We start from the raw sequence: 12,695 nt of genomic DNA on the forward strand, positions 1-12,695 counted from the left end.
AAAATAAACTTTGTGTGATCACCAACCACAAAAACAAAGCTTTTACTTTAAAGACAATTTGAAACAAATTGAAAGCAATCAGTCTCAAAATCATTTTCAAAGTCTAGATTTTCTTAACAGTCTTATCAACTGCACCAAATAGCTGTCATGCTGTACAGCCTTCAAATGTAGTGCTTAGATGCAAATTGTTGATTAGTTTCTCTTAAAGTTGGGCCAAAAGGGAAGAAAGAGCATGTGATGCAGAAAACACAACAGACAGGCACAATCCACATCTGACCTGCCAGGGCTTCCTGTCACCATGGGAATTCGGTTGATTGGCACCATCATTTCCTGTCTGCTAATGGCAGTTCCAGAAACTAACATAAACTTACAGTAAACTTTTAGAAGATAATTTTATTGAAACCCTTCCCCCACAAAAAGACCAAAACTTCACAAGCTGCCATCAATTTCAAAACCTCATTTTAGAATTGTTGTGGGTCTAAAACATCATACGAGGTCTTAAATTACACCTAATCCTATCATATGAACTCACTTTGGTTTAAAATTTAGGACCTTGCAGAATTGTGAAATCCATTCTTAATTCTGGAGTCAGTTGCTTTTAAGATCTACAGGAAACCAGCTTCCAAATTGAGCCTGAAAGTAAGAACTTTCCATACTTCCTTAATCTTAAATCAAATTGGTCTAACAGGCTAAGATGAAGGAGCAAGTTAATAATAGTAATCTTTACATTTGACACAGCCCCTTTCACATCAGAAAGTCGTATCAAGGTGCTTCACAGGATTCACTATAAAGTGTAAGTGCTGTGTATTATTTAAATGAAGGCGGTAGCCAATTTGCACAGAGCAATGTCTCACAAACAGCTATGAAACTTCATTGATGTTTGTGGGACTGGCTGTGCAAATTGGCAGCTGCATTTGGCTGTGAAATACACAGTTACTACACTTCACTTCTTGAGATGGCTTGACGACAATGATAAGGTGCTATATCAAATGCAAGGATTATTATTATGAGTTACAATAACGCTACACAACTGTCACATGACACATCCCACACTTCACAGAGCTCAGAAATTCATGGAGAGTAGGTTGCTGTAATTGTTTCACATAGAATGATAGAACAGAATGTATTTGTTGAGACAGGTGCTTGAGATGTAATGTGGTACATCATGTTGAAAAATCAAAATAGTGGATCACAGCAGCAGTGGGATTCTTGTTCACTGCTCTGCTGAATACCACTGGTTACATACTTGTTTATAACAAGCCTTCTAAATATAAAATCCAGAGAGACCAACGTCTCAAGGGAATTGGGGAAAAGATTGAGGATTCAAAAAATGCATTTACCGAAAAAAAATACACAGGCACTACACTTTACAGTAAATCCTGCGAAGGGCTTTGAGATGTCCTCTGGATGTGTCAGATTCGATATCAAATTGAAGGGTTATTAATATTAGTAGTAGTTAATGGCCATACTACTACTAATATTAATAATGCCAGGATAATATGCCTTTGTTTTAACTGTTCCTTTACTCACTACTTCTCTCTGAAACTGGTTTTAGTGATGGTTGTCCTTCTATTGGGGTATGATATCAGGAGTGCCAGTCACCTTCCGTTCAAGTGAACATTAGTTATGTGTAAAACTTGGCAATCAGCACTAATTGTCTGTGTTACCTGACTGTGGGGGTGGGTGGCGGGTGGCATGCATTTGATCTTGATCCTTACCTGCCGTACACAAATGCACACCAGCAATAGACATCACACCAACAACAGAGATACTAACCAACAGTGGAAACCCCTGGCTGACCTTTCCCTCATTAACCCAGGGATTTAAATAAGTGTGTAATTTGTAATACACAAAAAATTCCAACTGCAATCACTAAACGCTTTGTGAAACGTATACATTTGTTGAGTTGTCTGGTGTTCTGAAGCTCTGAACGAGATGATTAATCACACTGCCACTGAACCACTTTGCAGAGATTCTCTATTGCCTAATTTTACACTTGGTAAAATTCCTGGTCAAAGCATAAACTTCAACCCCACCCACACAACATACCATTTCTTTGGAATATTTCTGCATTATCATTGACTGTATTAACCATTATGGATCTGTGCAATAGTAAAGTCAGGGGAAATTTCCTAAAACAGAAAAATATATATATATAAAAATAAAAGGCATTACTTTACAGAAACAAACTATTCTCAGATGGCGCTGAAATGAAAATGTTAACATTCAGTTTCCTCCACTAGATGGTGATCTCTAATTTCCAAACAAACATTGACAAGAGATAGTAATGGTATTGAAACTGATTGCACACAGAACAAAATGCTATCTTTTGCTTGAGGCAAGGAGTTTTGAGGCATATGTGCCCATTCCAAGGAATCTGGAGATGAGCGTGTTGAGGTTTCTGGGAAAGCTGGGCTGGTACTACAAGTCTCTACTACTTATTTGTTACTTTATTGCATATCTCTTGCTCAATCGCTCGCTCTGCTGCACCCTGCTCACTTTACTACATTTTCAATGTACCGCAGGTTGCTCGCTATGTTACATGTTGCTCACCGTACATCGCTCTCTCTGTCGCATATTCTCTGAGGTTTGGTAAGCACGATGAAGAGAAAGGCAAATAGGGAGAGGGGAAATGTAGGGACGTTGGGATGGGTGGTATGAACTATTCATGTGAATGGGTCATATAACAATCTAGGAGCCCTTAATGATCATAACTCATTGTGCAAACTTGTATCACACCAGCTGGGTCTATTCACTGGAGCAAGGCCATCATTTAGAAATCACACAAACTACAGCACAGAAACAAAAGTCATTCTGCCCAACAAGCCCATATATTTCTTTAGTATACAGGTAAGCACACCTCATTGCTAGCTGAAGGAAGGTACATTCACCTTATCAATGGGAACTGGGAAGGGACTCAAAAGACACCATGGAGTGAAATGCAAAGGAATACAGAGGACTTGGGAAAATGTATACATTATAAAATAATGGGAGACACGGGCACTTTCCTTAGTGAAATACACATGTGAACAGTATGCTGAATTATTCTGATTCAACAAGAAATTGCTATTTGATATGATGCCAATAAACTGCCAAAGTAAAGCAAATAAATCCGTGGAGCTTCAAGCTCTAACTCTCAATGAATGTTTTTTTTCTTAATAGAAAATTATATTTCAGCTCAATGCACAAGGGACAGCAGAGGCGTCCCAGCTGCCAGGGTAACTGAGTGGTTTGGGAAAGCAGCTTCAATAAGAGCGTGCACACAGGGGTGACGGTTCAAATCCCACCGGAGGCTGCACCAGGCTGAAAAACAAGAACCCTGATAAAAAGACTGGGGAGTAATTTCTAACAAATGTGAATTGTGTGCAGGAAAAATACACTGGACAATCATAGACATTATTCAGTCAATCTCATTTGTGGAGATACAAAAAAGCATACATTCATTTGATGTAGTGCCTTTCACTAAGGCACTACATCAAGAGACATATTCACAGGATACATAGCAAAGCATGCGGACTGCAATTTGAGGCAAATGCAGCAGCCGATTTTTGCACACAGAAACGTCTCGCAAACAGCCATGAAATGAATAACTGGATTTTATTTGTTGTCAGCAAGAGTCCAGGAAGACTCCCTTCTCTTTTCTAATAGGGCCATCGGAGTTAATGTCCAACTGAACAGGCATAAAAGACCTCGACTTAATGTCTCATCTGAAGGAAGTCAATGTAGCACACCCCAACACTGTATTCGAGTGTTAGCCTGGACTATATGAGGTGGGTCTTGAACCCAAGGCCTCCTGACTCAGAAACAAAATGCTACCAACTGAGCTGGCTGACACCTAATACATTACATAAGGAAAACATGAAACCAGAAACGATCATCAGCCCATCAAAGATCTTGCCTAGTCCTCGATCTCGCCTTACCCACTTTAATTCCTAGCAGAAATCTCTGCAGATACTCCCTGCATCCCACAGGGCAACTCCAAAATATTTTTCCCCACCTCTGCATGGTTTCTTTTCCTGAAACCTCAGCAATCGCTCCAGCTCCCAACCCAGCCCCAGCCCTTTGTTCGCCTATAGAAGTCCAGGCTGACACTCCAATGCAGTGCCGGATTGTTGCAGGTGCCGTCATTCAGTTGAGATGGTAAACCAAGGCATTGTCTGCGTTTTCAGATGGACTTTAAAGATTCCATGACACTACTCTTAAAAAGGGAGTTTCTTCTGTGTCCTGGCCAACAATCCCCCAGATTAAAAAAAGAATGGTTATTTGCTTCATGGATATTTGTGAGATATTCCTGGGCACAATTTGGCTGCTGTGTTCACCTACAAATACACAGTCACTGCACTTATATATTCATCATAAAATCCTGCGAAGAATTATGACATGTCATGACAATGTGATAAGGCACTATACCAAATGCCATGATTATTTTAAGCCCCATGTTGAGATTTGAACTCACATAGCTGACAAATCAATGCAGTGCTGGGGGGGTATGTTGCATTGTTGGAGGTACCGTCCTACAGATCAGACATTAAACTGAAGTCCTGTCTGCCAGTCAGGTGGACATTAAATATCCCACGGCACTATTTGAAAAGAGAAGGGAGTTTCTCCTGGTGTCCGGGCAACAATCTCCCAAAATAAAAATTGTCTTTAGTTTCATGGCTGTTTGTGGGACATTGCTATACACAAGTTAGCTGCCGTGTTCACTCACAAATAGTCAATCCACAGTAAAATCCTGTGAAGCTCTTTGGGATGTCTTCCCGACATGAAAGTTGCTATACCAAAAATGCAAGGAAGATTATTATTTACAGTAAATCCTATGAAGTGCTTTGAGACTTCCTGCCAACTTAAGACACTGTATCAAATGAAAGATTATTGTTATTTTATTTCATTCCACAGCCATCTCTATATCTTCTGCTATATTGCTCTCTGGCCACATACTTAGCCTGTTATCTTATGAAGGAATTAATCAATGTGACTGCCCCCGACACATCCTCTATGATCCAAGGTTTGTGGACTCACATTTGCCAAGTGCCTATGTTCCCTGACAGTCCTTGAAACTGACAGTTCATGATCTCCTTGGTTTTTAGTAGACGTCAAAACCATCTCAGACGATTTTCATGCAAAGCTTCGGCAAAAACAAAGCTCTGACTCAGTACAGAGCGAGCAGAATTCAAAAGGAAATGTTTCTGAGGGTGTGACAAAAATATCACACTTATTTCATTGCGAAACTCGACAAACATCCGTGATTGAAAAAACATATTGCAGTCAAGACTATTTTTCAGGTGAATTTTGTGGTGCTGTTTAAACCTGCAGCCTGTGCAGCACTTGTCTACAGTTTCTGTTACATTTTTGCAACGGTAGCAAAATTACATTTGGTTTCTGTTAGTTGGGGAGTGGAATGATCAGGTGATAAAAGCTATTCCCTGGTTAGTTTTGTTTAGAAAAGTTCAATGGAAGTTGGTAGAAACCAATTGCTGGCAGTCGGGGGTTAGTGGGGGGTGGAATCCAGGGATGGAGTAGTCGCTATAATCCAGCTCTGCTACTTTCCCAAAACATGATACACTTGCAGTCTATGGTAATGATTGCAAAGGAGAGTCTCCTCATTTGCACTCCACTTTTACATCCAGCAGCTCTTTCCTGATTTCCGCTCAATCTAAAACATCTAACTCGCGGGTTCTGTCACACAACACTCTGGCTTCCCTTCCCACACTGCGGTTCCGAACACCACACTCTTCCTTAATTATCTCTGACGCGTAAACAGAAATATCACAATTTTGCCACTATTTTTCTGAGTAACTTAGACGTTTTTGAGATGAAACACCAAACGCACCCGTTCAGATTTAGCACATTCAGTACTTTAAAGTACCTGGATTAATACTGTGCCTAATTAAAATGAAAACTGTCATGTTAATTTTTTAAAAATGTTTACACTAATTATTTATCTTGTGAAAGAGCTGATTTGCAAACTACTGTAACAGACTGCTGGTAGTTTGTACTATTTATAAAGCAGCATTTGATATGGAAGGCACTGTCCATGAGTTTGTTTTAATTCTTATTTTGAAACATTTCTCGTTACCTTTCTTGGAGACAACCTGGCTTCATTTTGAAAGGCGAGGGACTTGAAGAAGTGCAAGGCTTGATGTCTGGGACATGCCGACTCGGGGAGTCCACACTGACTGTAACTGTGCTGAGGCCAGGTTGAACCATGCTGTGAGCAGTTTTAACCTCCAGCTGTGGTGGCTGCACAGGCATAGATGAAAGGTCGATCCGCTGATTCTGCTGTTTCTCCTGACTGAACTGAAATGGAATCTTTTCCTTCAACCTGTAGAGAAACTGACAAATACAAAAACAACACTTGTAATAATGAGGGGATAGAATACTTTCTTTCCACTGGTAACTGGGCACGGGCAATCAACCTATCAGTTCAAGGTCTGCAGCATTTACGGTGCTGTGGACCCTGATCCTTTGAAATCCCACTGTACAGCCATGGAGCAATGATATCAGTGTAGAGATTTGTGGCCGGGATTTCCCAGTGGGAAGCAATGCCGCAATCAGTGAAACCGATCCATCTTCAATCAGTCCTAACACGTGATTGACATTTCTCTGCTGCGTTATACGTAACACCCAGCTGGGAGTATTGGATTCCTCCGAATGCAGCCCCTCAGTTTTCCGCATGATTCGGAACAGGGCCATGGAGAAGCAAAGCAGTGCAGTTACCACCCCACACAACGCACTGACCTCCCCTTACATTTTCAGTAGGTTAGGATTTTTGAGACATCTACACCAAATATTGGCTTCAGTACATTCATCTGAGCCCAATTTTCTATATTATTTCAAACAGAAATGCAATTGACCAAACAACAATACAATTATTTTGATCTATCATAGGTGTGTCAGTGATGCAGGTCTGGAACACAACAGTGAAGTCTTTACGCAGTCTAACAGCTCCTCTCCATTCTAAAAAGAGAGATTAAGCTCTTCTTGGATTTCCTTCCATCAAACGGTCCCTTGCTCTGTTGAAGTGGCACGATGGGTTTGCTAATCTACTCCACCGACAACCCTGTAACATTGCCTGTGTGGAGCGCCATGCGAACAGACTGGGTTGACTCTATCTCAGATGTTCTCTCCCTCAGGAGAAGTCTCTGACCTCTGCGCCCTTCTCTTATCACACATCATTGCTAATTTCAGAACTTCAGAGCATGCAAACACAACCCACACAACTAAAGTGACACATCAAACATTTCTCATTTAACCGCAGGTTCCTCTCTTCCCCTTTTCTTTTGCAGGTATTCAAAATAAGGGACCCGCAGATGAGGGTCAGGTTAATATTTATTTAAACTAGTTACGATAGACATATTTTAAAACATTTGGTGTGAACTCCAAATACATGATAGATAAAGCAAACTTACAGAAACTTAACCAGAGATTGCACCCAAACGTTTATTACGAACGTTGACAAATGCTCATGTATTTAAACATATATCAAATTGCATGATGGAAACTTTTGTTTAGTGAATTAATTAGTATTTATTTCATTCTAAAGAAAGACGAGTTTGGGCATGATTAAATCCTTATTTTAAATTACAATAACTTATCACATTTAAATTTTCCAAAGAAGCATACAATAATAAAATCTTACCAGTAAACATGTAACGACAATGACAAAGACAGTGAGGAATATAACAACAGCATAGAAACCTTCTTTGCTCCAGAACCCATCCCTCCCATGTTCTCCATGTAAAACATTTTTCTGAAAGAAATGAAATTGACATTACCAAACAACACTGCTAGTGAGATAAGCGTACACCAGTGGTTATACATCAGATCTGTGTTTATTTCAGATCAATCTGTACACACAAACCTGTTACTGTTATGAATATCAAACCAAAAAACCTTAGTTCCTAAACACATACTGTATTTGTCAAAACATTTTCTGAATTCAGTTTTGAAGTGCAATTCTCTTGATAATCTACCAACAAAAGCAAGAGGACAGATGTTAGTCTACAGAATCATTTTAAATCGTACAAAAAATAAATTGCTGAAAGGGTATCATTGCCACAGTGAATTACTTTGATGCTTTTTGTAGTGTTTGCATTTACCAGCTTTAATTTTCTTCTCAAAACCTCTCCCTGTTTCACACAGCTTTCACACTGATCCTTTGCAATGAGGTAAAAGTGTAAACATTTGGGACTCAAGGACAATATTTATTCATTGGAGACATCACCGATCACTTTCTGCACATTGGGCAATGTTTCTTTCGAATTTCATGCGCAAATTGTGGATACAAATACGATCTGTTTGAACCAACCATTAAGTGTGCTCAAAAATTGGAAACTCTGCAACATTGCAATAGACAGGAAACAGAAGACTGCTTTACTACTTCAAGAGACGCGGGACGTGTGAAAAGGAAAAGACGATGGGAGGAGACATCCTCCTTTCCTGGTTTACTGGCCACACTTCAGCATCTTGGCCTGAGAAATAATCAAATGTCTTTAGAGATTTTGGTTGTCAAAGCAAACAATTCTTGGTCTATATTGAAGAGTATATTTAGAAACACATTCTGTCATGAACATAGGCTTACTCATGGAAACTGTTTGCGTCTTCTATGTTCCTGATATATATTAGATCTCTTTAAGTATTACTGCGGGCCTTAACCAGTGCCCTCTAATCTAACTATATATGGCAGCAGATGTGCTAGCTGTGCTGCTGAAGTCAGCAGATTCCCACACTTTCCTTTCCTGCCCGAAAAGACAGCAGAAAGAACAGCTGGATTTTTTTGCAACAATTGTATTCTTTACATGGTGAGTATCATGAATTACATACATGTTGAAAAATGTGAATATCCGCAGGAGTGCACATGTCATCACCATCACACATTTTCAATTTCCCCCAAATCTATCTTTGAATGGATTAAGACAGTAATAGGAGGCCATTAAGCCTGTCTTGCCAGTTTCTGAGATTGTGTTAGATGTTTTGATCCCATTTCCCTGCTTTTTCCCTTTATCACTCAATACACCTAGTTCACGTTCCTATCAATTCAACTTTTAAACATCACAATTGATTCTCTCTGTGCAGCTGTCTGGTGGGGTTAAAGTAAGGGAACTTCACTAGGATTGTTCTCCATTGTCTTTTTGTACAGATGAGCATGAAAAAAGACTGAAACCTTGGTTGTTGAACCACTGCTTTGATCACAAACCTGTGCATTGTGCCAGAAGGATTAGAGCAGATGTGTCTTAATATTCATTTACCTTTAGATCTGAGGCAGTACTTGAAATTGGTCTTCATTCTTATTTGGAGCAGGAGATTAAGTGCAAGTGTATAGTGAGATTCTTGCAGTTGGTGCAAGAATCTCAGAGTGTCAGAGTAAATACCTGCAGACTACTGTCACATCTACTCTAATAAACAAGTCTGACAGTCACACTGATAATGTGTTTGCCCGCTCCCATTCCGAAAGGAATCCAGCTATAGTGAAAACATAAACACCCTTGGGCAACTAACCACACTAAATCGAGATCTGCCAATTCAGCCAACCAGAATTCCTTCGTCATTAAATACCGTTTACTAAAAATTCACAACAACTTCCCACAAAATCTTATATTATTCACAAAATCACAAGAATAGTCCAGATAAATTTGGCCCTTTGACCCATCTGATCTCATCCTTCCAGAACACCCATTCTAGACCTCCCATCATAGCATCGAGCTGCTTTTTATTCATTTCACGTTTAACAACAAAAGAATGGGGCTGGCTGTAAATGAAAACTGTGAAAAGGAAATGAAGATGTTATTGATGGCCAATTTAGTTTCATCCAGTCAAGTTACACTTTTAAAATGCTGGAATAAACATGTGTTCTTGTTCGTGGTGGCTTTGCACTATCTTGTCCCCTAAAAAACTCAAAATGCTACTATTTTCCTCAAGACCTTTTATTGGCTCAGCTCAGGTCTTAATATAGATGTACTAGTGATTCAGTAGTGGCTTTGAAATGACAGCTCTTACGAATGTTCAGATGTTTCCTAAAATGCTATGTTTAAGCTCAGACATTTTCATTCAAAAATATTTGGTAGCTTACCTCAGGTGTGACTTGTGTTATGCTAAACTGTGAGAGGCTTTGATGCAGGATGTTTACATTGAGTGACTGCATCACTTCTTCCGATGGAACCGGGTGTAACATGCCAGTTTTATCATTCATTGAAGATACGTAAAACTCAATGCAGTTTTTCTTTTCCTGTGTATTTTTCAAACACAAAGCTTGCATTTTATAAGGACAACATTTGTGTAACTTATTAATCAATGCATTTTCCTGCATTGCTCTTTCAAAGCTTATCCCACATTACAGTTCTGAATATTCCAACTCTTACTGATTTCTGTCCCATAAACTGCTCCCAGTCGTGCCCTGGATGGGACTAATGCTTCATTCTCATTCCCCATATTGCACTTTTTCCTGAAATGAGGTAAATAAGCTTTGCTAACATACTTTGAGTGAATGGTTAAAGCATTTTTTTCAGAATTTCAGGAGATTATAATTGACTAGTTTGTGGCGTGAACAATTGCTTTCCCCACCACCAACAACCCCTAACGTCAATACAATGGTTTGACCCAGAGCATGCTAAACCCACTGGTGACCTCCATCAATATTCTTGCTAGTGGCTGTCCAATGGCAGAGAGTGCTTTTTCAATGCTTTTAAGGCTCTCTGTGATGAGAAAGATTAATGGCACTATAAAAATCTTCAAGTTGTGCCATTGCTTGAGGGTGGGAAGGGGGAGGGGGGGAGATGAGGAGTTACGCACTTTCCTGTCTGCTCTCTATGAAAAGAGTGGAGCTATGGAACTGAGTGGTGCTCCAGATGCAGCCTGGGGGTATGAGTGCAGCTTGCCGTTTACAAAGCACAAGATGATAATCCACCACACATGCAGGGCTGCAGGGATAGGAATACCCCTTTAGCTATAGGAGAGGATCACAATGTTCTTCTGATTAATGATATTTTGACCATAAATTCTGTACAAATCATTCCTGTCCCAGCTCAAGGACCATCTCCGTTTTTGCCACTAAGAAAATAGGGCCCAAACTTGGTAATCAATCTTGGCAAAAAGTTGTCAGGACCTTAAGTACTCACTTAAATGAACGAATATAAATGTTTTAGAAGTTATAAATTCTGCCTAGAAAGGTTATGCAAAGCATTTATGCACATTTGGAGCAAAGCCCAAATTGCTTGGGAAAAATTCCTTTACCTGTGCAGTGGCTATGACGAATTTGATATAACTTGGCCTTCTGATATACTGTAATTGGACTCTCACGGCTGTCAGAGTGAAACGCTTATTAAGTATCATTCTTTAAAATTTCCTTTACTTAAAATGGAAGAGTGTATTCCAATGACGTGTAGTCAAATTGAATGCCATCTCCCAGTGTCCAGAGTGCCACAGAGATAACAGTTCCATCATTGACAGCAGGGTTAGAGCCCTTTACAAAAACACTTCATCATTTTAACTGATGCAAGAGGCTAATGCAAATGGTTTCTGCAAATTAAGGCTCCAAGGTAACTTACATTAAGGTGATTAATATGTACTTGCTGTGGTAAAAGGCCCAAGGCAGCTGCTATTCCTTCACGGAATATCCGAAGTAACGTGATGTTCACTTTTCTTACATCCATTTGCATTGCCTGAAACAAAAACAGCAACTTGCCTTTAAATGCCAAGATTGACTTGAAATAACGTGTCTGAAAAAAAAACACAGTAAATATTTTAAATGAGGTAATAAAAGTTGCAAATGTTTACAATTCTTTGATGTTTGGAAGGGGGAGTATTCCATAAATGAACAGCAAAAATGTGGGAGAAATCTGTGTAACGGCAATTATTGTTGCTTGTTATAAGATAAATGTTGCAAAAAAAATTCTGCCACACAGAAGTACATCAGAATCTTTGAAGATGCTAAATAATAGTGGCAGTAAAAGTGAAGCAGTATAAAGAAAATCAAAGAAAGGTGCATGGCCTCATTTTAAAGGTCTCATATTAAAAGTGCCGATAGTGACTCATTCGGATCTAACATACCAAAGTTATACTGAAGTCAAACATCAAGAATTAAGTTTGTCAGACATCAAATCCTGGATGAGAGCTAATTTTCTTCAGTTGAACGTCAATAAGAACCAGGCTCTCATGATCGGCTCCTATCAGCACCTTCACACCTCAGGCGCTGGCAGCATCACCATCCAGGGAAGCACACTCCATCTCACCAAGTAAGTCCGGAACCTTGGAGTCTTGTTTGACTCAACTGTCCTTTCTATCCCACATCTGTGCCATGACCCGCTTTGCCTTCCTCCCCCATCCCCAACATCGCCCGGCTCTGCCACTGCCTCAACCCTCATGCCACCAAAACCCTCATCCACGCATTCATCACATCTAGGCTCGACTACGCCAACTCCCTACTTGTCGGCCTTCCCAACTCTTCCCTCCACGAGCTGCAGATCTTCCAGAACTCTGCGGCTCATGTCTTCTCCTGCACCAGGCTCTATAACCCCATCACACCAGCCTTGCTTGGCTCCACCAGCTTCCCTTCCCCATTGTGGTGTTCTGCAGCTCAGTGGTTAAAACACTCGCCTTGCAAGCGAGAGACCTGGGTTTGATTCCAGCAGTAAGTAGGAATCCAGTTGTTAGTCAGTAGGCAGATCACTTTCCGAGGGTAATAATCCCTCCAAAAAAAT

The 12,695-nt window shown here is 40.1% G+C and overlaps 1 protein-coding gene across 2 annotated transcripts in view; it reads right to left on the minus strand.

The window, feature by feature from the left end:
• The window catches only part of LOC103185322 (protein tyrosine phosphatase receptor type R), a 71,327-nt gene that overhangs the window by 29,696 nt on the left and 28,936 nt on the right, over positions 1–12,695 (minus strand). For both annotated transcript variants that reach the window (XM_007903754.2, XM_042335965.1), the window contains exons 3-6: positions 11,544–11,657; positions 10,070–10,225; positions 7,640–7,750; positions 6,077–6,333 (exon numbers count right to left, since the gene is read on the minus strand). In XM_007903754.2, coding sequence (XP_007901945.1) covers positions 6,077–6,333; positions 7,640–7,750; positions 10,070–10,225; positions 11,544–11,657 — 638 coding nt within the window. The remainder of the gene's footprint in view (positions 1–6,076; positions 6,334–7,639; positions 7,751–10,069; positions 10,226–11,543; positions 11,658–12,695) is intronic.

Source organism: Callorhinchus milii, unplaced genomic scaffold (assembly GCF_018977255.1).
Source record: "Callorhinchus milii isolate IMCB2004 unplaced genomic scaffold, IMCB_Cmil_1.0 Scaffold5, whole genome shotgun sequence".
Lineage (NCBI taxonomy): Eukaryota > Metazoa > Chordata > Chondrichthyes > Chimaeriformes > Callorhinchidae > Callorhinchus > Callorhinchus milii.